At 44.8% G+C, this 26,757-nt stretch overlaps 1 protein-coding gene and 1 long non-coding RNA gene across 2 annotated transcripts; both read left to right on the forward strand.

The window, feature by feature from the left end:
* The first annotated feature begins 2,884 nt into the window (after positions 1-2,884).
* si:dkey-42i9.4 (uncharacterized protein LOC492503 homolog) lies at positions 2,885-4,734 on the forward strand. The gene is made up of 2 exons (XM_041192658.1): positions 2,885-3,512; positions 3,846-4,734. The coding sequence occupies exons 1-2, from the start codon at positions 3,368-3,370 to the stop codon at positions 4,187-4,189; spliced, it is 489 nt and encodes a 162-aa protein (XP_041048592.1). The 5' UTR covers positions 2,885-3,367; the 3' UTR covers positions 4,190-4,734.
* A 1,583-nt stretch (positions 4,735-6,317) lies between these two features.
* Positions 6,318-10,457, forward strand: LOC121279689. The gene is made up of 3 exons (XR_005943473.1): positions 6,318-6,494; positions 7,055-7,257; positions 10,282-10,457. It is a non-coding gene; the product is annotated as an uncharacterized LOC121279689 (long non-coding RNA).
* The last annotated feature ends 16,300 nt before the right edge of the window (positions 10,458-26,757 follow it).

Here is a 26,757-nt window from a genome sequence, read left to right on the forward strand (position 1 = left end):
CTAACTTTACTCCTTTCCGATGTTCAATATTCTACTCTGCCCGATCACAATTCATGGAATTAGGTCAATGAAATGGATTCATTTGAAGACACAACTTTTGATTGGAATATATGGGAATCTCGTGTATTTAAGTTAAGTGGCATGAGTTGTACTGACAACTTTTGTAATGTAAATTCAGAGGTTGGTCGACAGGGTCCTTTACTTTCTGGAATTTCCTCCCTTAGCCCCTTACCACCTCTCTACTGGTCTCCTCACTTTTAATAACTTTTTCCAACCCCGTCCTGTAGCTGTACTGGTTGTTCACAACATTTAATTAAAATTATCTAACAAGTGGCTTGACCATTCAAAATGCTTCTATATGCATAGCTACATAGTTTTTATTTCCTTGTAGATCATAAAATGCACGTATAAAATAAACTGTGAAAAAATCATTGCATTTCTTGTAGTAACAGTTTTCTGTAACAATTTGGCCTTGGCACTGTCTCTGCTGCAGTGATGTCATTGGCTGATTCTTCCATCTTGTCAGCAAGTTCCACGTTTGCTCGCCTCACAGTATTTATCATCTTGCATTCAGACAAAAGATAAGCTTCGCTTTCAACAAGGCAATAATTCATACAGGCATGTTGTTACAAGTGAAGAAGCACTGATCAATTTGTGTATTTTCTTGACTTCGGGTCCCAAGGCGGGAGGGGGTGCCCAATAATGAAGCTGCGCACAGGACCCCATTAACTCTAAATCCACCACTGTTCAGAACTGAATTCTGGTTGGGGAGTGAATGCACTCAGGGGACCTCTGCACTACCTGCCTGTTTCTTCTTGACTGCCTGGTGGTCACTCATTCCCTCTCTCCCTGCATATTCTTAAGCTGAGGAGTGATTACATATATAAATGACCTATCCATAAAGCTCTCAACCTCATACATACGCTACAATGATGCCAGCTTCTGCTCTAATTCTGAAACCCAGTTGTTGAAGCCTGTGATCCTTTCCACCTGAAAGCAAGATAGAAAGTTTTTTTTCAAGTACTGAATGAGTCTAAGGATTAAATGAATCTGTGGACCAGGACAGTTTTGTGATAGACTGAGATGAGATCTTAAGAGACGTCGAGGATGTGCATGCTCTTGAAAGAGGATCTTAGGATGCAGTGAGAAAAGCAGTTCAAGGAATTCTGAATTTCCAGGAGATATCTGTAATTGTGAGTGGATCTCAAATATGAAGGGTGGAATTTCAATTTATGATGTTTGTTTGAGAACCCCCAAAAGCCTAAAGCAAATAAACATTTAAGGCAAACATGAAAGTTTGAATAAGGTTCCTGGAAAATAAAACGGCAAAGGGTTTTTAAAAAAATATGTTGTCATAGTTTCTGAAACCTGTCATTCTTCTTTTACCACTCTTTTAAGACCATAAGACATAGGAACATAAGTAGGCCATTCAGCCCATCGAGACTGCTCCGCCATTCAATAAGATCATGGCTGATCTGATAATCCTCAACTCCTGCCTTTTCCCCATAACTCTTGATTCCCTGACGGATTAAAAATCTGTCTATCTCAGCCTTGAATGTACTTAGTGACCCAGCCTCTACAGCCCTCTGCAGTAAAAAGTTCCACAGATTGACTACCCTCTGAGAGAAGAAATTCCTCCTCACCTCTGTCTTAATTGGGCAACCCCTTACTCTGAGATTATGCCCTCTGGTCCTAGATTCTCCCACAAGGGGAAACAACCTCTCAGCAACTACCCTGTCAAACCCCCTAAGAATCTTGTATGTTTCAAAGAGGTCGCCTCTCATTCTTATAAACTCTAATGAGTACAGGCCCAAGCTACTCAACCTCTCATAAGAAAATCCCTCCAAGCCTGGGATCAACTTAGTGAACCTTCTCTGGACTGCCTCCAATGCCAGTATATCTTTCCTTAGATAAGGAGACCAAAACAGTTCACAGTATCCTATGTGTGGTCTAACTAGTGCCTTGTATAGTTTTAGCAAGATTTCCCTATCTTTATACTCCATTCCCTTTGAAATAAAGGCCAATATTCCATTTGCCTTACCTACTACCTGTTGAAATTGTAGGCTAGCTTTTTGTGATTCATGCATGAGAACTGCAAATCCCTCTTTGTGGCTTTCCACAGTCTTTCTCCACGTAAATAATATTCAGCTCCTCTATTGTTCCTGCCAAAGTGCAAAACCTTACATTTTCCCACATTATATTCCATCTGCCAAGTTTTTGCCCACTCACTTGACCTGTCTATATCCCTCTGCAGACTCTTTGTGTCATCCTCACCATTTGCCTTCCCACCTATTTTTGTGTCATCCGCAAACTTGGCGATAGTACATTTACTTCCCTCATCCAAGTCATTAATATATATAATGTAAATAATTGTGACCCCCAGATCTGATCCCTCCATGAGTTACAAGTTGCCATCCAGAAAATGCCCCCTTATCCCAACTCTCTGTCTTCTATTAGTTGGCCAATCCTCTACCCATGCCTAATATGCTACCTCTCCCCCCAACCACCACCCCCCCCCCCCCCCCCATGGGCTCTTATCTTGTTAAGTAGCCTTAAGTGCAGTACCTTATCGAACGCCTTTTGGAAATCCAAATATATTACATCTACTGGTTCCCCTTTATCTATCCTGCTTTTGGAGAAAAAAACGGGGTAACCCCCTTAAGCAAAGCCTGAAGATTTCGTGTGTTGCGGTAAGCCTTGGTACAGTACATCTTTTGCCTGACTGGAAGAGGGGGCGGAGACTGAGGAGGGTCGGAGACTGGGGTGGAGGAGGCGGAGACTGGGTTGGGGGGGAAGAGCAAAAACCAAGTGTCGGTACGTGACATGCAAATGATCTATTGTGACGTTAGTAAGCCTGGTGATTCGATTGGCTGTGAGGCGTCGTGTGTGAGGTCACAGAGGGGCAGTGCTGGCGATGTTTACAGCTCTCGGTGCGGGGGGTTTGTGTTGCTGAAGATTGGCCGCGGCTTGTGTCGTAGTTGATGTCTCTTCATCTCCTCACAGCCTTCGTCGACCTGGTCGAAAAAACAATGTTTTTCCTCTAGCCAAATCCAACACAACAAAAAAAAAGGAAAAACAAAAAAAAAACACCGAAGAGACTCCCCGCATGCCTTTGTGATCAGAAAAAACCCCAGAAAAGTCGAATCCGTCGTCTTGATCGGAACAAAAGGGGGAAAAAAAGACCGTAGGGTTTTGTTTTGGGCCCAGTATCTGGTGAACTGTAATCAAAATCGAGTTAAAAACCCCGTTTTGTACCAAATATTTTTTTTTAAAAAAGTTTCCGACGTCGAGCTTTCAGTTTCGACAATTTAAAAAAAACCCTGATTCAGAGAGAAAGGAAATATCGTTTTATGTTTTGGGTCAGCCGATGAGTCCTGGAGTAGAGTTGATCAAAATGAAAACTGAAATCACAACTGCCGTGGGCTTTATCACCAGATTGTTGCGGACGACAGGGCTTATTTCTGACGAGCAGCTCCAACATTTCAGCGAGTCGTTGGAGAAGTCTTTAGCAGGTGAGAGGGAGAGCAGGTTTGGTATTGAAAATGGGAAGCATTCAAATCACTATTTCTGGGGCGAGCTCCATGTGAAACAGGTCAACGGTAAGGAAATCATGTACTAACGCCGAATGAGTGCAGAGAATCGAAATTGTGGCTAACTGGGAAAATCTATATATTTGACATGTGTTGTGAATTTTTTCTCTCTATGTATCCCACCCTCCCTAACAGAAATGGAAAAAAGCGCACTTGGGTGAATTCGGATTTCACAACACAGCACCACTGTGAGAGCAAAGCAGAGCGAATTTTGCAGGTCATTTGAATCTAACGTTTGTTGTCTTTGTTTGACAGAACACTATAGACACCATTGGTTCCCCCACATGCCTTGCAAAGGGTCAGGATACCGATGCATTAGGATCAACCACAAAATGGATCCTCTGATAGCAAGGGCGTCCAACATCATCGGACTCAGCAGCCAACAACTTTTTCAACTTTTGCCAAGTGAATTGACTCTGTGGGTCGACCCGTTCGAGGTTTCCTACCGAATAGGTGAAGATGGGTCAATTTGCGTTCTTTATGAAAATGTACCTAGCAGCGGCATCTCCCCCTTGGATAGTATGATAAGTTGCAAGGATGAATTTAGAATTGGCAGATCGAGTCCCTCTAAGAGTTACATGATGACTGTTTCAAGTTAATAATTCATTTACACATACAACTGTTATTGTACAATATGCAGGCCCCTTTGATAATGTAGTGAAATGTTAATCCCTAGTTAACTTTTAGTAGTGCGACTGCCAAAACCTTTGTTTGATGTGGCCAGTGGCTATATGCAAAACTGTTTTTGCACCACATTAAATTCCTGGATTGTATATTGTAAAAACATGTACAGTCAGTGGATAATTGTGTTTTACAGATTTATATTTTAAAAATAAGCCATGGCTGTTTGTAATAAAACATCAAAAATGAATCCATATGATGTGTTCAGGATGTCTTTTAATGACTATGAACTGATTTTGTAAAACATCCACACAGTCTTTGAATTGGTACTTAAAAACATTGCATTTTTTTACTGGTCACCATAAATGTGATCTCTGAATTTAGAGAAAATATATGTTGACCACTTAACAATTGTATGGTACAGTTTACTGAGTTTTGACGTTCCTTTTGTTTCTCATTTAGATATGTTAGGAACAGTACTGTACATTTTTTCCTAAATAATAAAGTACTTTGTTCCACCTAATGTCCCATTTTTAAAAAGCGTTTTTTTTAAAACAAGTTAGTGAAGTCACAAAATTATAAATTCCTACAATATCAGATTACCTGGGAGTAGATACAGTGTCAAAATACATGGTAGTTTTCCTGTTTGACAATTACATGTATCATGGAATGGATGAACTACATCAGTCAAGATGACACAAAAGCAGTGTACCTACAATGGATGCATTCAAGAGTAAGTTTATGAAGGAGGAAAATTATTTTTTTCAGAAGTACAAGTAATGGGAAAGTTGCAGTTTGTGTTTCTAATGGAAGCTTTACAGAGGTTTTTTCACTGATAGGATAGGTGTTCTAATTTTATTTGATAGATTAATCATTATTTATACATTTATTTACATAAGTCATGAGTTACATGCTAAATATTACTTGGGTTCATCTTCCTGTTTTCACAATGTACAACTGATTGGGCTTTTTTCTCCTAGATGCGATTTTGAAAATAAATGAGAAATTTCAAAAGAAGGCACATAAACTTAGTACAAATTATTTTAGTTTGTTACACATGCAACAAAAATACAATTGAGTATAGGATGGACTGATTGTCCATGTATTATTTGAGTGGGATTATTTCTGGACTCAACATTTTATTTTAGTTTTCAGTTTAACACAAAAACTTAGCATGCAGGTGCAGCAAGTAATTAAGAAGGCAAATTGAATTTTGGCCTTTATTACTAAGGGGTTGGAGGTTAAAAATAGGGAAGTCTTGTTACAACTGTACAGGGTGTTGGTGAGGCTGCATCTGGAGTACTGTATACAGTTTTGGTCCCCTATTTAAGAAAGGATACATCTCAAAGGATACAGTTCAAAAGAGATTCACTAGGCTGATTCCTGGGATGGAGGGGTTGACATCAAGAATGGCTAAACAGGTTAGGCCTTTATTCATTAAAGTTTAGAAGAATGAGGGGTGATCTTATTGAAATGTACAAGATTCTGAGGGGGCTTGACAGGGTAGATGTTGAGAAGATGTTTCCAATAGTGGGAGAATCTTGAACTAGGGGATATAGTTACGGAGTAAGAGGACACTTGTTTAGAACTGAGATGTGAAGGAATTTTTTCTCAGAGGGTAGTGAATGTCTGGAATTATCTACCCCAGAGAGTTGTGGAGGTTAGATCACTGAAAGTGTTTAAAGAGGAGATGGATTTTAGAAATACTGGGGAGTTGAGGGCTATGAGGAGCTGGCACGAAAGAGGAGTTGAGACCTGGGGCAGATCTGGCATGATTTTATTGAATGGCAAGGCAGGCTTGAGGGGCTGAATGCCCTACTCCTATTTCTTATGTTCTCAAAGTAACATAAGAGGAAGGTTATTTGACCACCTCAGTTAACAATCCTCAGGAACAGGATGGGTATATTCAGCCCCTTGGGTCTTTCCCACCATTGAATTAAATTGTAGCTAATTGGTAATTGTATTTACCAGCTATGTTTTCATAACTCTTAGTACCCTGCCTAACAAACATCTATTAATCTCACTTTTGAATTAAACATCCAGATACACTCTACTTACTTTTCATTTCAGCATCCAATTTGTTCTTAAATTATTCAACAGGTTTCGCATTTTACCAGATTTGGGAGCCCATACAGGAAGCATTGCGTGAAGAACTGCCTGATAGATGACTCAAATCTGTCTTTTACTAGCCTGATTGTTGCTCTGGATTGGTTGGACATACTGAGTGTCCTGTCTGTGAAGAGGCCAAATTCTTCCACTTCAAAGCCATTTTAACACAATTAGGTTTGTATTTCGTATTTTTCCTTTCCAACTACAATCCCTCATCTTGTTTGCATTAAATTTCACCTGCAACTTTTGTGCCCATTCACTGTATCTCACTGTAATTTCTGGGCTACCTCCTCTGATTTCTCTGCCTTTTCCTAATGTGGTAGCTTCGGCAAATTTTATCATTTGCATTGAATTTCTGAATCGAAGGTATGAATATGAATTAGATATAGCAGTGTGCCTAAAACTGATCATTCAGGCACCAGTTAATACCCATTCCCACTATGACATAGCTACTCTGACAAGTAACCATTTTTTTTTTAACCCTTCAGAAATATTTATGCGTTTCCAATTTTTAACTTGAGTTATATCTTTAGTGTGGAACTGTTGAAAGTCAGTGAATCAAATTGAAGTACATTGGTAGTAGTTTGATATGTGAACATGCTTAAGATGCAAGCTTGGATGATGATGCAAAACATCTTAGCCAAACCCAAAGTTGTCTACATCCAATGCACTTCCAGTAATGGTTGCTGGATAAGAGAAGGAAGCCTAGCTGGGTATTTTTTTGTCTTTCACAGGGGATACAAGGGTATATTTTCTGCAATGAAAACAAATTTTGCTGATTTTCATCGGAGTCAACTTCCAGGATTTTATGGAGTCAGACCTAATGACAGTCTTGTGATAAGCTCTGACTAGTATTGAGTGTGCCAAAGGAAATTACACAAGTCAGCAGTCCTTAAAATGCTACAGCCAATGTTTAAAGTGATGCAACTACATGAAGGTAAAGTGTCTCCATATGGGGGTAAATCACATAGGGGAGTATTTTGGTGAAAGGATGCAAATGAGCTAAGCGAACACTGTGCTATTAAGGCACTTCTTTTTGAAACTCTAAATTAGTCCTAAATTTGGCCCTAATTACTGATTACCATAATTTGAACTTGCCTGGGAGTTCTAAAACAGGCAAGTGCAGATTTACCACTCAAGCACAGACTAGACAAAATATTAATGGATTAGAATATGTATTCTGGTGGCTGACACATTGACACATTTCAGGATAACTCAGGGGCTGAGAAGACATGGCGTGCAGGTTCTTATGTGCGATCCTATAGGTCCCCCTCTCCTGCAGTAGCTGATTCTGCTCTGCTTTGACCCATGTCCTCCCATTCCTCCTGCAGGCCAAGGGGGACCCCCGGCAGAAGGCTAGTGAAAAAGATTCCATTTCTCTTGGTGACAACTGAAATATGTCCAAAAAGGTAGAGTAACATAGCGCTCAGCCCTTTTAAGTGAAGTCCTCAGAGAACTTACAGATTAAATGTTGATAAGAGTATTACTGAAGTCCTGATAAAGTGTCCCAAATAATCACCCGATGAGTTTCAGAAGCCCTTTTGAAACCTCCAGCGGCAAGAGAACAGTAGGTAGTCGTATACATTGAAGTAGCACTCAAAATCATCTGCAACAAATTATATTTTTTTATTCATTATTGGGAAATCTCATCCTGCCCCTGGATAAGGTTTTGCAAAAAATGCAAAGGCCGCCTGGCCTGTTCGCCCAGCCGCCAACCATAAGGTTGTATGGGCAGCGAAAAATTCTACTTAATCACCAGCTTAAGGGCTTTAAAAGGCCTCTTAATTGTCAGCAGGCACACTGCTGACCCTCACGCGCACCAGCCGACCAAAATATCATGCGTTATTTCACACTTGGTCACGTCAGGCGTACGCCCACATGCCAAGCTGAAAATCCTGGCCCAGGTGTGGTCTCATCAATGTCCTGTACAAATGTAGCAAAACTTTATACTTATATATTCAATTTCCCTTGCAACAAAGGTCAACATTCCACTTGTCTTCCTAGTCACTTGTCAGACCTGCATACTAACATTTTGTGATTCACGTACAAGGACACCAAGATCCCTTTGTGCCGCAGAGTTCTACGATCTATCTCCATTTAAATAATAAACTGCTTTTCTATTCTTCCTGCCAAAGTGGACAAGTTTTCCCACATTTTCCCAGATTATGTTCCATCTGCCAAATTTTTGCCCCCTCACTTAACCTATCCATATCCCTTTGCAGACTCCTCATGACCCCTTCAAAACTTATTCACCCACCTATCTTTGTGTCATCAGCAAATTTAGCAACCATACATTCAGTCCCTTCAACCAAGTAATTGGTTGAAATAGATTGTAAATTGGCATATAGTATAAAAGTACATATCAGCCTTTATGGACAAAAAAAATGACTGGAAAATAAACGTGAAGGTAGGAAATGATGTCTAGACAAGAAACAGAATAGCATAGCACCAAATTCCCCATCTCATGGCTGCTAAAGTGGAGGTGCTAAAAGGGATGCACTTGAGGAAATTTTCCCGTAAGGTACTCAAGGACGTCTTTTCCAGAGGACAATAACGCAGCATGCTTGGCAAAAGAGAGCAGCCAGAATGAATGCTATGCATACTTCCTGCAGGATCTGGGATTGGATAACAGAAGATAGCATAGTTTAAGACTACACAGTACAATATGTTTCAGATAGATGTGTTCACCCCACAAAGTGCTGCAAATCTTATGTGTTCTGTTGCTGGCTCATGTCAAGCCTTTATATCTCTTTCATTGCTTCTCATGCATATTGATTCCAGTGGGACACACATTCAAACTGTGACTTATATTTAAAAATGTTGGTAAACCGGTATCTTCAAAGACCTTCACACATCAAATCATTGTATTGCAATTAAATTGCACGATTATGATCGGCGTGAAAAAGGCTGCAGGAGGGCCACATAATTAGTGTCAAAGATCCCTCTACATGGCCCTGCCGTGTTGCATTTGTAAATGTGAAAGTGCATCATGACCTGTGTTTCTGTCATTTGTTTGATACATGTGTGAACAGCACATCAGCTGATACTGCACATGATCCCAATGCTAATCTGAACAGAGAGAGAAAAACAAAAGTAACATAACATTCTTGCATGGGCTGCAGATGTCTTTGCATCAGGTGGCTTAGATCTGCAACTGGCTCCATGCTGACCTGGATATTTTGGAACCAAATCCATATCGTTATTACAAGAGGCTGTAGATACAGGTGAATACATCATGGCAGGTATCACTGCTGATGTCTCTGGTACTCATATTACGCCACTTCAACCATATTTATGTTCCATCTTATTTATAGTATATCAAAACCAACTCCCAACATTAGTTTTAACTTGACTTGCTGACCATCCCATGACTTTCCAAGTTAAATGTCTTGTTCCCTTAGTTACCATGAAAGTATGTATCACAAGAGCTCTTTACCCATGAGCCCTCATTAACTGTTCTTTGTATTGTGCTAAGCTGTTTTAAGTACTTAAGTTATTCTTAGACTTCCAGTGATGTAGCATAAAATATAAAACTATTTTAGGTATCACATAAATATTGCCTGCAGCTAGGAGAAAGAATACAAAAGGGGTGAAATTCATCTATGTCAGCAACATGATGCAGACTCATAGAGAATGAGCAGCCGATTTTTCACCATGCCAGTTTTTACTTTCCAATGACTTGGAAAATAGAACCAAGATTTTTAATTTCAAACCAAGTAAAAGTGACGGTGAGACTAGGAAATGAGCCTTCAAAAGAGTTTGAACTATCGCCCTGTGAATTTTAGGTGGGGATGTTCCGTGCCTGTTGGCATCGGGCGTGAGCAGACAATATGGCACAATTGGTTTCATGACGGCATGAAACCAGTTTGCGATTGTTCACTCAGCCCGCCAACAGCCGGCCATGTTTCCAGCCATCAGACATTGGGAACCTCATTGTAATACATCTGCATGTCATTTTTAGGCCAGCCCACCAGAATAGTCACCTCCAACCTTCTAGGTCATCCATCCACGTCAACTGGAAAGTACGCTGACGTGTTTCACAGCAGCATATAAAAGGCATGCACTTGGCGGGCTGCACTTTGAGGGGAACTCGGAGGTGAGTACACAGCAATGACGTGCAGCGCTTGCCAGGTTCGCCTGTTGGACTTCAAGCTTGGGGTGTGTTGGGGGAAGGTCAAGGGCAGCCCTGCTGTTGAGGCGACTTGTGGGGGCGGGGGGTGGGGAAGAAGGGCTGCCTTGCAGTTGAATATAGCATATAAGCATTCGGGGTGGGGCGTGGGGTGGGCAAGGGAAGTGGCCAAGCATTAGGGACATCTTATATAAAGTGACCATTTTTCTGCAACTGAGACAGTTCAAACGCAGCCATTGATATGACTGGAGTCAGTCTTCTAGCTTATCTGCCTACTCAAGCAATGCAGAGGCACCAAAGTGCCACCAAGTGTACCAGAGTTTTTCACCACCCCTGCCCCCCAGCCCTTGGCACAGACTGCAATGTCATGAGCATTTTAGTGGACTACAGAACAGTTGTACAACTGCAAACGTTGTACAATCTCCTTGCTATAGCTGGTCATAGAGCAGTCACTGGTGGAGGCACTCACAGCCCCTTGCAATGTCAGCATCCCAGTTTGGACCAGTCTTCCCAATGGGTCAAGCTTGCAGTGTGGGTTAGGAGAATACCTGTGCCTGAGCTGAGAACATAGCATGCAGCAAAGCTGGAGCTAATCAGCTGAGAGGCGGGTGGGGTCTCAGCAGCCATGCAGCGCATTAACCTCGGGCCATCCAAGTGGTGGCCGTCACTGCCTGGAAAGCGTTAAGGGGCCTTCAGACTTAAACCAGGACAGGTGCTTAATACACTCATGCTAACCTACATGTCTCTCTCTCTCTTTCATCCTGCAGGAGGAACACATCAGGATCATGGAGCCTGGTGAATTAGCTGTATGCCTGATGGCCTACAGAGAGTAAAGACGATGGAGGAGACAGCGACTGAGGCTCCTGGCTGCACAGAGGGAAGAGCAGCACCCTCTGGAAGAAGGGGTGGCTGGGGCTCCCACCCACGCTGCCCAAGAGCCACAGTGAGCCTTTGCTGGTCAGTGCCTAGAAACACCCAGGATCTATAGACACTGCCTTTCATTCCTGCAAATGACCGAAAACTAGTATCGCCAAAGACTGCATATGTCTAGGGAACTGGTCAATCACATCTGCCACCTGCTGCAAGATTTGGCGCCACGGGAACATGGAGGGCATCCTTTTCACTGCCATTGGCTGTGAAAATGAAAGCAGTGCTCAACTTCTATGCCAGTGGCTCCTTTCAGGGCTCCACAGTGACCTCTGTGGAATCTCACAAGCCTCCACCCACAAATGCATCCATGACACATCTCAAGGGCAACTAGGGATGGGCAATAAATGCTGGCCTAGCCAGAGAAGCCCACGATCCATGAATGAATAAAAAAAAGGTCATGGATGCCACCTTTGCAAGGGCACACAACTTGGTGCATTTGGCACAGGACAGCCAGGATGCAAGAGCGATTGGATTTGTCCGGATCTCGGGTTGCCCACAGGTGAAGGGTGCCATCGACTGTATTCACGTGGCCCAGGTTTCTGTTGCAACACCCGTTCAACTTCATCAACAGCAAGGGATTCCATTCACTGAATGTGCAGTTGGTGTGCAACCACACGAACCCATCCTGCAGGTGTGCGCACAGTTTCCAGGGAGCGTGCACAATTCCTACATTCTCAGTCGGCCACAGATCCCTGAAGTCTTCCAGGGTCCACAGAAGCTGCATGAATGGCTCCACAAGGACAAGGGCTTCCTGCAGAGGGCGTGGCTAATGACACCCGTGCAGCGGCCTCAGACTGCAGCAGAGCGAAGCTATAATGAGGCTCATGTTGCAACTCGCAACTTGGTGGAGCAAACCATTTGGATGCTGAAAATGAGGTTCTGGTGCCTGGACTGGTCTCGTGGAGCCTTGCAATATAATCTGCAAAGGGTGCCACGCATAGTCGTTGTCTGCAGCACCCTTTACAACCTTGCACTGCAATGGGGAAGAGAGCAGGCTGAGGAGGAGATGGAAGAGCTGGAAGTCTCCTCCAATGAGGAGGTTGCCAACGGGGATGAGGATGAGGAGGTTCTTGAATGTGACGATGACGGCGATGAGACCCTCGCACTGGCTAGACGAGGCAGGCGAGCTCAGAAGGCCCTCAAAGCTGCTAGATTTGTGGAGAATGATGACGACATGCAGTGAGGAGACTCCATAGATCCTTGTGTTGCATCTATGAATGTTTGAACCTAGTCTGGCTCATGGCAGCCCACATAACCTCTGTGATAATGTTTCTGTCATGAAGATGCAGTAGACGCCCTAATAGTCATTCGATTGCAGCAGGATGATCAAAACATGCAGACTCCATGGTCTTCACATAGCCTCTGCAAATGTCTGACTCTTTTCTGGCCAAGGGCAGCTCGCTTGTGCTCTGTGATAAGGGTCATTTCATAGAAAAGCAGCCATGAAACTTTAGAAGTATCTGATCCTTTGTCTGCCTTTAGCACCTGACCCCTTCACTGGTCACAAATGCTGAAGAGATCTGGGCCAGCCCCACCTTAAAGGTTCTGAGAGCACACAGAAAGAATGATGGAACTCTACATTCTACAATGCCCACTACATTCTGGCAGCAATGAAGAGCACCATTGAGGTGCAGGCATCAGTAATGTGTCCAGGGAGTGTGAAGCCGGACCATCACTTTGGTCTGAAGGCTGCACAGAGCACAGGGAAGAGGCCCTGGACTGAGACACCTGCCTTTATCTTGTGCAGAAAGGTTTCCCATCTGAGTGACACGAACGCTGCTCATCAGAACAAGGAGCCATACACACGGAGACATTCCTGGGAGTTTATTGACAATAGTGGACAGGACAGCATGTACAAGTGATTAACATCCGTGCCCAGGCTGTGCAACTAATCCTTCTTAGCTTTCCTAACCCTGCCGCTACGTCTTGGTGCTCCCTGGACATCCACAGAGGAGGTGGAGGCAGCCTGCTGACTGCAACATCCTGTCTGTAATGACCTTGGCAGTGCATTCTCCGGAGGGCTTTCAGATTCCTGCTGTGCGACAGTGACACCCTCCTCAGCCTATGGAGCTGAAGCTGCTGAGGTCACAGGAAGACTGGATCAAATGGGATGAACACTCCCGGAGTCACTTGGATGGATGCACCATGGTGTGCACCTGCTGATCCTCCTCTGCATTGGTGCCCAATGGCCCCTGGCCGACTCCTTGAGGAGAAGTGGAAGCTGAAGTGAGATTGAGCTGCCCCACACTGCTCTCGCATACACACTGTTTGAGGCCAACTATGGCATCAGCGATGGATTTCAGCCAGCCCAGCAATGCAGGAGCAATGTCCTGGACCAAAGTCTCCATGGCGGCCACCAACCTGCCCATGTTGACCTCAGTGCGTTGGCATGCCAGTGCTATCACCTCAGATTGAAGGGGGATGGACTCCTCCATCGCGCCTTGCAATCTGAGGAGTGCAGCAGACATCCCTTCCTGATGTTCCCGAGCTTGCCTTTGCAGCTCCAGCAACTGTGACATGACCAAGTCCAGAGGCTCGTCATCTGACTCGCACTCAGCACATTTCGTGCCTCCAGCAGTCCTCTGAGTGCCGGACACTTGGGAATTCCCTGCCGCCATCTGCTGTGGAACAGACAGTGCGATGTGCTCACCAGATTGTGACCCCAAGACTAATCTAAAGTTAGATCCCAACGAGGTGTGTGTGTCTGCGCTGGTGGAGGATATGGGTGTGCACTGTGACGGGACTTCTAGGAGGGTGCCTCCAAATTTCTTTTCAGAGGTTTCTTCGGGGCTTGATTGAAGGCCCTGGGTCATGGATTCCGTCAGCTGTTTCCCAGGTGTGCTAGTGGAAACAAGGGGAGATAATTAGTGCATGGCAGTGGCCTGTGAAACAGGACACATCACTCACAGCATAGTGGTCTGATGGATGTTGCACTGCTGGATCCTCACTTGGTAGAGCACCACCAACATCACCGTCAGCACAGGACAAGTCCAGATCCTCAGCAGCCAGCTGGGTAACTCTGTTTTCAAAGTCCATGAGGACCTTGATTTCAGGCATTCCTCCACCAGTCTGCGACCTCTCCCTATTGTTGTGTGCCTGCTTGTCCTGCATGAATATAGATGGAGAGAGAGAGTATAAGCAGTGCACCTGCCAGGCCAGATGATAAGTATGCCTGGCGTGTGTGGGTGGTGAGTGATCCCATGGACGGGTTGAGGACAATGATGCCAGACCTGCTGAGTTTTTCCAGGTAATTCTGTTTTTGTTTTGGATTTCTAGCATCCGCAGTTTTTTGTTTTTATCCTCCATTGAGAGATTGGTGAATCTCATGGAGAGCCAGGTCCAGCAGCTCACGGCTGCTACCATCTAGAAGGACAAGAGCAGCAGATACATGAGAACACCACCACCTGGAAATTCCCCTCAAAATCACTCCCATCCTGACTTGGATATATATCACTGTTCCTTCACTGTTGCTGGGTCAAAATCCTGGAACTCCCTCCCTAACAGCACTGTGGGTGTACCTACGCAACGTGAACTGCAGCGGTTCAAAAAGGCAGCTCACCACCACCTTCTCAAGGGCAATTAGGGATGGGCAATAAATGCTGGCCTAGCCAGCAACGCCCACATCCCATAAATGAATTTTTAAAAATTGAGGTTTTCTGGGTTTGCATTCAGACTGGCAGTGAGCCCAGCAGGGTATTACAGTGTGAGAGATGGATGAGGCATCTGGTGTTTCTATTAACACCTCGTCCATCTATGCTGAGCAGGGAGGTCCAAGCAAACCTCATGTTAGCAGATGAGCGGAAGACTCTGCATTTGGAGGCTCCTCTCAGGGCGCTCCTAATGGTGACAGCAGCCCCTCTGCCAGTGACATTACTGTCTCAGGATTCCACAATGACTGAGGAGTGTCCTGCTGCTGTGCAGGGCTCTGCCGCACAGTTGGTGTCCTCACAGACTCTGGTAACCAGAGGATGACTACCAAGGTCATCCAGGCCAGCAGGGCATCTGAATCAACAGTCTGCCTCCAATGCAGCTGCCAGAGATGGGGGAACACTAAAATGAAGCACTGGTAAACAGTTTATGAAATCGCAGTAAACACAGAAGGGCAATCATAGGTGATATAATTAGCTGTGTAACTTGTGTTTTGTTGTTCCACATCACCTAATTAAATTGATATTTCACATTACATGTTCTCCTTGTGCTATGAGCAGCATGAAGATTGGAGGCCTGCAATTCAATCCCAAAAAGTAATTGAGCATGAACACTTATTTTTCAGAGGAGACACAGGCCCACGAGGATGTCATGAGAGGTTCCTATGGTGTTAGCAATGATATAACTGCAGCTTTTTAATTACAAGGTATGAGGACATTGGCAGTCTACTGGAAGTGCCTTTGAATGATTGCTTCACTGGTCTTCCTGGTGCCCAAAAGCTGCTGTCCTGTTGGCTCCTCGGGGTCATGGCTCATGTGGCCGTTCAGGTTCATCCCCGGAGTCTTGTTTGGGTCATTAATAATACATCTGTGGCTGTCCGCCCAGCCTTCCACTTTCATCTGATCTTCCCGATAAAAAGCCAGACTGTGCAGGGCATAGCACACAACAACAACAAGGGACACCTGATCGGTCAAGCAATTTTGAATATTGAAGAGATCCCCCAGACCAGTCCAGGCAACGGAACCTCATCTTAAACAACCTAATCATCCTCTCAATTCTGGCCCCCATAGAGGCATGGCTTCTGTTGTACCTCTCTTCAGTCGGGGTTCAAGGATGTCTGATAGGTGTTATTAGCCATCCTTTCAAAGGATCGCCTTTATCCCCCACCAGCCAGCCTTCCAATTGTGCTGTGGGCTGAGAAGCCTCGGAACCTGGGAGTGCCAGAGAATATAAAAGTCATGGAAACTCCCAGGATACCGTGCACAAACCTGGTGACTCTGTTGCTGATGATCGCAAGCTAGCTGGACATTGAGCGAATGAAATCCTTTACAATTCACAACGGCCCCCGGCTCTCCTGGAGGTGCTTTGATCACCACATGGGTGCAATCAATGGCACCTTGAATCTTTGGGAATCCAGCAATAGCTCCAAATCCTCTTGCATGCTCTGCTTGGCTATCCTCATCTATCTTGACATTTATAAAGGAATTCACCCTCTTCAAGAGTGCACCCATGATAAGTTTTATGCAGTGGTACATTGTGAGCCTTGACATATCATAGAGATAACCTACACAACCCTGGAATGAACCTGATGTGTAAAAATTTAGGGTAACAGTCACTTCCAGCGCTATAGGCATAGGATGCCCCCCAATATAGTTGGATGCTATCTCAGGGCCTATTATTTTGCAGACGTAAGTTACTATCTCCCTTGAGAGGCAGATCCTTCTCTTGCACTGTACCTCTGTCATGTCCAGATAGTTGGATCTTACTCGGTATACTCTATCAGAATGGTGCCTCTGCTGGTCCCTTCTCCTTTGTGAGACTTGCTGGCCTTCAACCTCTTCAGGATGTGCTGCTTGCTCTTGTGGGCATACTCGTTGAGGGGCTCTCCAGCCAAGTGGCCTCCTCTCACTTCTTCTCCTTCCCTCTTCCTCAGATGCGGAGTCTCCACCTGACAGAACAAGGCCCGTATTTAAGCATCTGTATTGCTGAGGTGCAGACTGACTTATATTATGAGCAGACTGTCAGTGGCTCTCTAAAGACAGAATCCTCCTTAGCCCCCAAAAAATTGAACAAAATGATTTAGAAAACAATCCAGAAAGTCAAAACTTAAGCAAAACTTAACTCCTACCTCCATACTCTTTGCTCCTTCCGCAGCCTTATATCCTGCCCAGGATTGTGAAAGTGCTCATTGTGAGGTCCCTACCTGCCCATTTGCAAACCATAAAACCATATGGGCTGCTTAAAATTGCAGGGCATTGCCTCTTTAATGAGTTAATTGCCCCTTTAATTAACATTGGGTGAACATCTGTCCTTTGGGTATGCTCTCCTTCCAAAATATCACAATGCAGCATGGTAGCATCAGGATGCCCTCCTGACATCATCACAATCTATTTTATGGTGCATCAGGAGTATCATACACCCGCCCATGCTGTAAAATTCAGGCCATGGTCTCCTTCCTCCTACCAAAATGGACCATCTCACACTTCACTATGTTGATTTTAATTTACCATTTATCTGCTAAATCTGCAAGCCTGGCTTCCTGTGCTTTGGTGGAGACATCCATGTTATTATCTATTCTGCTGATTTGGCAGACCAGGTGAAGGTAAGTTAGTTTGGGCTGAACATTCTGTTATTCTGCCCAGAGAGACAGCTATAATAAAGCCACTCAGCAAATTAGGGCACCAGAATGCAGTTGCTGTAGGATCCAGCATGGCTAGAACTTGACCTAATTCCCAAAATAGGACATGAACAAATCCAATCACACAAATCACATCCCATGGGAAATTTGTATTGCATCAAATGTTCCTAGTGGAGAGCTTAATTAAATTTCTTCATTAAGAATGTGTGAAAATGTACAGTCCTAGTCAAGCTGTTGTCTTACAGATACCTGTTAAAAAAATTGTCATCGCACATATTTGATCAAGTGATGATGATCAAATATGACTGCACCGTGTTAATGAGCACATTTGGATAAAATATTTCAATCCTTAGTCCTATTGAGTTTTCAGAGTAAGAAAAGTTGTTAATTTTAAATAGGTAATTTTGGTTTATAATTCTATTCAATGAATATTATAGATATTATATATATTATAACATAATAAATGTGGTGTAGGTACACCCATAGTGCTGTTAGGGAAGGAGTTCCAGGATTTTGACCAGCAACGGTGAAGGAATGGTAATATAGTTAAAAGTCAATATGGTGAATGGCTTGGAGGGGAACTTCCAGGTGATGGTGTTCCCATGCCTAAGGACTGCCTAAGGAGGAGCCCTGGTGAGTTCCAACAGTGCATCTTGTAGATGGTATACACTGCTGCCACAGTTTGTCGGTGGTGGAGGGAGTGAGTGTTTGTGAATGGGTTGCCAATCAAGCAGGTTGCTTTGTCCTGGATAGTGTCAAGCTTCTTGTGTTTTTGGAGCTGCACTCATCCAGGTAAGTGGAAAGTATTCCATCACATTCCTGACTTGTGCCTTGTAGAGGACAGGCTTTGGGGTGTTTTATTCTATTCGCTTGTGGGATGTAGGCATTGCTGCCTAATTGCCCTTATTCAGAGGACTTTTTTTTTAAAAGAGTCACATGTAGGCTGGACCAAGTGAGGTGAGGATTGAAGATTTCCTTCCCTAAAGAACATTAGTGAACCAGGTGGGTTTTTACAACAATGGTTTCATGGTCATCATTAGACTTTCAATCCCACATATTTATTAAATTCAAATTCCACCATCTGCCATGGTGGGATTTGAACCCAGGTCCCCAGAATACCAGTGACAATACCACTACACCACTGCTTCCCCATAGTCATTAGGTGAGTTACTCGCCACAGGATTCCTAGCCTCTGACCTGCTCTTGTAGCCACAGTATTTATATGGCTAGTCCACTTCAGTTTCTGGTCAAAGGTAACCCCCAGGATGTTCATAGTGGGGTATTCAGCAATGGAAATGCCATTGAATGTCAAGGGGCAATGGTTAGATTCTCTCTTGTTGGAGACGGTCATTGCCTGGCACTTGTGTGGCATGAATGCTACTTGCCACTTGTCAGCCCAAGCTTGGATATTGTCCAGGTCTTGCTGCATTTGGACATGGACTGCTTCAGTATCTGAGGAGTCGTGAATGGTGCTAAACATTGTGCAATCATCAGCGAACATCCCCACTTCTGACCTTATGATATGTTACAAACTGGTCTCCAGCCGAGGTCCCCTAATTTGTTAATTTTCCAAATGGGACTCCAATTTTGTTATGCTCCCGGATGAGGAGGAATGATCTGGTTCTCCTTCTTTATTCAATCTCCTCAGTTGGTCACAACAAGGTTAATTTAAAAGGGATCATTTCCCCTGTGGATACCTTTTCCCAATCCAAGTGTATCTATATTTTTGAAGGAGCCAATTCAACCAGCTTTCTTGAGTCAAAGAAAGAATTACTTTATTAGTTACTATATCTTGAGAAAATTAATAAAGATGCAACACACATACACACATATCAGAAATGAGAAGTTAAGAGTCCAAATAAAAGTTTTAAAAATACAAATCAGTTTTCGGTTTGTCTTTGAGACGTAGATGGCAGTACGTTGTGCTGGTAACTTGTGTGATTCTGGTAGAGCTGACTTTGGCAATTTCACTGATAGTTTGAAGAAACTTGGTTCTGCAGGGTGGCTGGATGGTTGTCCTATTTCTTTTAGATTGTGGCTTCTGCTGAGCTTTGCCTCCAGCAAGAGTGAGAGAAAGAGAGCAGTCTTTTGCTTGAAAGTTGCAGGGAGTTGACTAGTTTGTTCTTCTGCTTGCTGTCACACAGAGTCACACACCAGCTTTTCAACTGACTTTTCCCTGTGTATTCTGGAAGGGAAAAACAATAACTTGCACCCAGAGTCCATGTTTCTTTCTTCTCAGAACGTTTACACATTCTGAGATATAAATCAACAAGAGATGGATTTTGGATGTGTGCTGAGACATGCAAATCAGTTTTTTGTCTTACAACCACTGGAGAGTAAAGTTCAGTCTTTTGCATCTTTCCTATCTCCCTTTCAAGTGTCTCTGCTTGAAGAAGGCCATGACACCTTTTCAGGTGTGACATTCCACGTTCTCTCGGGACAGGTCTGTCAGTATAATCCACATAGGGATTTTCCAGGAAATGGTCACTCTACATTATCAGCCATCTTTTGCTCAGTGTCTTTGCTTGTATTTCTTTAAAAAAAATCACCGGTCTTCCTTAAAATTTTCAGATTGCCCGTAAGTAATTGTTACCTTTAGTCCACTGTTGTAACAGATGGTAGGAAGCTCATTGATGAAGCAGCTGCAGATGGTTGGGTCTAGGACATGACCCTGAGGAACTCCTCCAGTGATGTCCTGGAACTGAGATGAATGAACTCCAACATCCACGACCATCTTCCTTGGTGCTAGGTATATGTTTGTCTTTAACCCAGCAAATTTTCTGATCCATTTGTAATTAAATAATCCAAATCAACAAATCAACTTTCCTATCTCTTTGGGTTCTTAATGACATAGAAATTCATCTCAGCTGGTGGTACAAAACAGGTGGTATTGGAACGGCTTCATATTCTACACAGCATCTGATATTTAATTGCGTGGACTACAATGGAACTCATATTAGGTGCTGTGTTTAATGTGTGGTCAGTCTAATACTGCCCTTTTGTACCACTTTATACATTATGAATGAAAACATGACAGCATGACAAAATTGTTTTTTTTTTAACTAACAATGCACTGTTCTGTTCACATTGAAGTGTTTTTGGAAGCAGCATGCCCTCATCAACAATCTATTTCTGTTATGTGCTTTGTTAATCAAAGAAAGACTAGGCAATTGAAATGTTTTCTGTAGCTCTTTGCATAAAGTCAGGCTTTAGACTTTATAAATAATCATAGGCCTAGAAATTGGTCCATGCAGTGACCATATTTCAGGCACTTCTCAGATTACTAGCTGGAAGCGTGTGCAAATTTCCAGATGTAAGAGCGCAACTTCATAGGAACATCATCACCCTTATGTTCCCCTCCAAGCCATTCACCATCCTGACTTGGAAATATATTGCAGTTCCTTCGCTGTCGCTGGGTCAAAATCCTAGAACTCCGTCCCTAACAGCACTGTGGGTGTACCTACACCATGGGACTGCAGCAGTTCAAGAAGGCAGCTCACCACCACCTTCTCAAGGGCAATCAGGGGTAGGCAATAAACGCTAGCCTAGCCACAACCCATGAATGAATAATAAAAACTTGGAATTTTGTTTGAGAACTAGCAAGATATGTACTTCGCACATGCCTGAACCTGCCATTAGTCACTTTGCATATGCAAATAAATGGCTTAAGGTCTGTTTGAGGACCATCTCCAAAACTGGTTTTGTCCTGAGGTACTATTGGCTACTCTCAGGAAAACCAGTCAAGAATTGCCTGCAAAAAAAAAGAGGCAAGTAACTTACCTGAATGTATTCCCTCGACCCTCACAATTAACTATCCAGGCTGATTGCTGCCACTAACCTGTCCCCACCGCCTACCTTCCTCTCCTGACTCCAGATTGACCCCCTACCAACCTCTTCTCCTCATGGAATCACAGAATTGTTATGGTACAGAAGGAGGCCATTTGGCCCATTAAGTCTGCACCAGCTCTCCGAATGAGCTTTACGACTAAGTGCCATTCTCCTGCCTTTTCTCTGTAACCCTTCACATTGTACTATTTAAATAATCATCTAATGTCCTCTTGAATGCCTCAATTGAACCTGCCTCCACCACACTTCCAGGCAGTGCATTCCAGACCCGAACAACTCGGTGTGCAAAAGATTTTCTCGCATCACATTTGCTTCTTTTGCAAATCACTTTAAATCTGTGCCCTCTCATTCTCAATCCTTTTACAAGTGGGAACAGTTTCTCCCTTTCTACTTTATCCAGCCCCCTCATGATTTTGAACACCTCTGTCAAAATCTCCTCTTAGTATTCTCCTCTCCAAGGAGAACTGTCCCAACTTCTCCAATCTATCTTCATAACTGAAGTTTCTCATCCCTGGAACCATTTTTGTAAACATCTTCTGCACTCTCTCCAATGTATTCACATCCTTCCTAAAGTGTAGCACCCAGAACTGTACACAATGCTCCAGCTGAGGTCAAACTAGCATCCTATACAAGTTCAGCATAACCTCCTTGCTCTTGTACTCTATGCCCCTATTAATAAAGCTGAGGATATGGTATGCTTTATTAACTGCTCACTCCATCTGTCCTGCCATCTTTAATGACTTATGCGCATATACACATCTAGGTCCCTCTGCTCCTGCCCACCTTTTAGAGTCGCATCCCTTATTTTATATTGTCGCTCCATGTTCTTCCTATCAAAATGAATCACCGACCCCTAATTCTGACCTTGCCCTCCTCTTCTGACCCTCGATTAGTTCCCCTAGCATTTTCTCCTGAACCACAATCCCAGTCCTCCAGACTCCTCTGCTGATGCCTGATCCAGACTTCCGATCAGTCCCACGGCCTTGATCCCTGGCCCCATCTTAACGCTCGGACTTGCCCTGATCCCAAAGGGATAGCAACGCCCTAATTTTGCAGAATTGTTCACCAGAGAGCTGCAATGCCATGTCAGCATATAATAAAGTTTGACTATCCATGCTGATTGCTGCCACTATCCTGCCCCCAGGAAAGAGCTCTTGACCTTATAAATTTGATGCAGTGAATCTACCCTGTATTCCATACACTTCTCTGCATTGTAAACAATTTGCTTATGGTCCTGAAAAAGGAATTTTCATACTGTTTCAATGGAATATTTAAATCAATGCCATTAAATTTGATTTACATGGTTTTGTGTTAGTTTTGTCATTCATTATATCTATATCCTTAAGTGCTGTAAGCCACATTGATTTGAGTACATAAAGCATCTCACTTTAATTTGTTACTTTAAATAACTTATAGCTAACTTTTCATTAGAATACTGAACTGATTGTCAGTGGTACATTAACACTCAACTTGTCAGTAAATTAATAGTTTAAGGCTGAATTACTGCTAAAAGTGACTTTGGGCGGAATTTTCCAAAATTTGCACTATGTGCGGTAGTGGGTGGGCAAAATGGCGTTCCACCTGCCAATGGAGATGGCGTTTTTTCATACCGTATCGTCCCAAGCCCGCCACATTACTTTTGCATTCCTGGGAAATATGCCGTTTACATGGAAGGTGGGCTCTCATTCGGCCACCCTCCATCACCCCAATGTTGTATCATGCTGGGTGCCATATTTAAAAGGCAGCTGCCAGCACAGCGCTCATCACACCAACTCACCACCACTGCCCTGGAGACATGGCAGGCAAAGGAAAAAGGACCGCAGCCCCCAGCTTCAATGATGTGTCCCTTGAGGGACTGCTGGATATAGTGGTGGCCCACCAGGATACCCTGTGGCCTCTGGCCTCAAAGTGGGCAGCAACATGACCAATCCAGTTTGGAAGGCAGTGGCAGTGGTGGTCAGCGCCAATTCCCTTCAGAAGAAGACAGCCACCCAGTGCCGCAAGAGGATGAATGATCTCTTCTGATCCGCCAGGGTAAGTCACGTTTCTCATCACTCTCAACTCACACACTCACAAACCCATCACACATTCACAGGGCCCTCACTCACTGCTAGTTCAAGGGACATCACCATTCACTCTCTCACACTCACCATCATTGTCTTCATCCCATCCATGGGACCACTCACCACCCACACAGGCCAGGCATACTTATCATCTGGCCTGGCAGGCTTCCTGCTTACACTTTCTCCATCTCTATCCATGCAGGACAAGCTGGCATACAATAAGAGAGAGAGGTCGCAGACCGGTGGAGGAATGCCTGAAATCAAGATCCTCAAGGGCTTTGAAAACAGAGCCATCCAGCTGGATGGCCATGATGCAGACTGATCCTGTGCTGAAGGTGAGGCTGATGCTGCCCTACCAAGTGAGCATCCAGCAGTGCAACATTCATCAGACAATCACGCTGAGAGTAATGTGTCCTGTTTCACAGGCCACTGCCATGCACTAATTATCTCCCCTTACTTTCGCAGGCACATCTGCCAAACGGCCAGCAGAGTCCATGATCCTGGGCCTCGATACAAGCCCCAAAGAAACTTTTGAAGAGGAATCTGGAGGTACCGTCCCTGAAGTCCCGTCATAGCGCTCACCCACACCCTCCACCAGTGCAGCGACACACACCTTGGTGGGACCTAGCTTTAGAGTAGCCCTGGGATCACAATCTGGTGAACACATCACACTGTCTGATCCACAGCAGGTGGAAGCAGGGATTTCCAAGGTCCCTGGCACTCGGAGGACTGCTGAGTCCGACTCAGATGACGAGCCTCTGGGCTCGGTCATGTCACAGTTGTTGGAGCTACAAAGACAAGTTCAGGAAGGGATGTCAGCTGCACTCCTCAGATTGCAAGGCACGATAGAGGAATCTGCCTGCCTTCAGGCTGAGGTGATAGTGCTGGCATGCCAATGCACCGAGGTCAACATTGGTAGGGTGGTTGCCCTTATAGAGACCTTGGTCCAGGACTTCGCTCCTGCACCACTGCATGGGCTCAACTCCATCACTGATGCCATAGCTGGCCTCCAATAATGTATACACAAAAGCGGTGCCGGGCAGCTCAATCTCACTCCAGCTACCCCTGCTCCTCAAGGAGTCAGTCTGGGGCCGCTGGGCACCCATAAAGAGGACGATCAGTAGGTGCACACTCCGGGGCCATCCTTCCAGGTGACTCCGAGAGTGTCCGGCCCATTCGACTCCCCTCTTTCTGTGACCTCAGCAGCTCTAGCTCCACTCGCTGAGGAGAGTGCCACTGCCACACAGCAGGACCTGGAAAGCAGGCTGGGGCCCTCCAAGCCTCGGCCCTCTAGACGACACCTGCCAAAGTAATCACAGACAGGGTGTCACAGTCAGCAGGCTGCCTCCACCTCCAGTGTGGACGTCCAAGGAGCAATAAGACATAGCGGCAGGGTTAGGAAAGTTAAGGAGAATTAGTTGCACAGCATGGGCATGGGTGTTAATCACTCACACATACTGTTCACTATTATCACTAAACTCCCAAGAATGTCTCCGTGTGTATGGCTCTTTGTTCTGATGAGCATTGTTCTTGTCACTCAGATGTGAAACCTTCCCACAAAAGATAAAGGCAGGTGTCTCAGTCCAGGGCCTCTTCCCTGTGCTCTGTGCAGCCTTCAGACCAAAGTGATGGTCCGGCCTCACACTCACTGGAAACATTACTGATGCCTGCACCTCGACGGTGCTTGTCATTTCTGCCAGAATGAAGTGGGTGGGTGCTACAAAGTTCTCTCATTCTCTCAATGTGTTCTCAGCGCCTTTCAGGAGGGGCTTGCCCCCATCTCTTCAGCATCTGTGACCACTGCTGCTCTGCTGCAGGTCCTGAAGGGCTCAGGTGCTGAAGGCAGACAAAGCATCAGATGCTTCTAAAGTTTCATGGCTGCTTCTCTATGTTATGACCCTGATCATGAAGCACAAGTGAGCTGCCCTCAGCCAGACAGGAGTCAGACATTCTCAAAGGCTATGTGAAGATTTATGGAGTGTCCTCATTGCATGTTGTCATCATCCTCCTGCAATCAGGCGACTATTAAGGCCTCCATCATCTCTTGTTGGCAGGAGCAGAGAGTATTCACTCTGCCATAAGCCAGGCTGGAGTCAAACATCCACAAATGCGATGTGAGGAACTATGGGGATATCTGCACTGTCATCATCATCCTCCACAAATCTAGCAGCTATGAGGGCCACCATAGCGCTCCTGCCTCATGTAGCCAGTGTGAGGGCCTAATCCCCATCATCATCGCCTCCGAGGACTTCCTCACCTTCATCCCCATCGGTGTCCTCCTCATTGGAAGAGACGTGCAGCTCCTCCAACTCCTCCTCAGCAAGGTCATCTCTCCGTTGGAGCGCCAGGTTGTAAAGGGCACAATAGACGACGATGATGCATGACACCCTCTGTGGACTGTATTGCAGGGCTCCACCAGACCAGTCTAGGCACTGGAACCTCATTTTCAGCATCCTGATGATCTGCTCCACCAAGTTGCGAGCTGCAGCATGAGCCTCATTATACTATCGCTCTCCTGCAGTCTGAAGCTGCCGCACGGGTGTCATCAGCCACGGCCTCTTCAGGTAGTCGTTGGCCCTGAGAAACTGCAGCTTCTGTGGACTCTGCAAGACTCCAGGGATCTGTGACCGACTGAGGATGTAGGCATCATACACACTCCCTGGAAACTGTGTGCACACCTGCAGGATGCATTTCTGGTGGTCACACAACAGCTGCACATTCAGTGAATCCCTTGCAGTTGATGTAGTTCACTGTGTGTAGCGATGGAGCCCTGAGCACCACATGGGTGCAGTTAATCATACCCTGTACCTGTGGGAATCCCAAGAATCCAATGGCCCTTGCATTCTGACTGTCCCAGTCCAGGGCGAAATGCAAGAAGTTGTGTGCCCTCAAGAAGATGGCATCCGTGACCTCATAGATGCATTTGTACGTGGTGGCTTGTGATATCCCAAAGAGGTCACCTGCGGAGCCCTGAAAGGAGCCACTGGCATAGAAATTGAGCGCCGCGGTCACTTTCACTGCCGCTGGCAGTGGATGCCCTCCATGTCCCCTTGGCACCAAGCCTGCAGTAAGGACCAGGTCCTTAGACATGCGCAGTTGTTGGTGACACTGATTCTCAGTCATCTGCACGAATGACAGACGCGTCTATAGCTCTTGGTTGTCGCTAGGCACCGACCAGCCACA

Source organism: Carcharodon carcharias, chromosome 7, assembly GCF_017639515.1.
Source record: "Carcharodon carcharias isolate sCarCar2 chromosome 7, sCarCar2.pri, whole genome shotgun sequence".
In the NCBI taxonomy this organism is placed as follows: domain Eukaryota; kingdom Metazoa; phylum Chordata; class Chondrichthyes; order Lamniformes; family Lamnidae; genus Carcharodon; species Carcharodon carcharias.

Excerpts from the sequence above, each read along its gene's own strand:
- si:dkey-42i9.4 (XM_041192658.1), top strand. The coding sequence starts at position 3,368 with ATGAGTCCTGGAGTAGAGTTGATCAAAATGAAAACTGAAATCACAACT. Across the intron at positions 3,513-3,845 it reads GTTGGAGAAGTCTTTAGCAG|AACACTATAGACACCATTGG; the intron begins GTGAGAGGGAGA and ends TTTGTTTGACAG.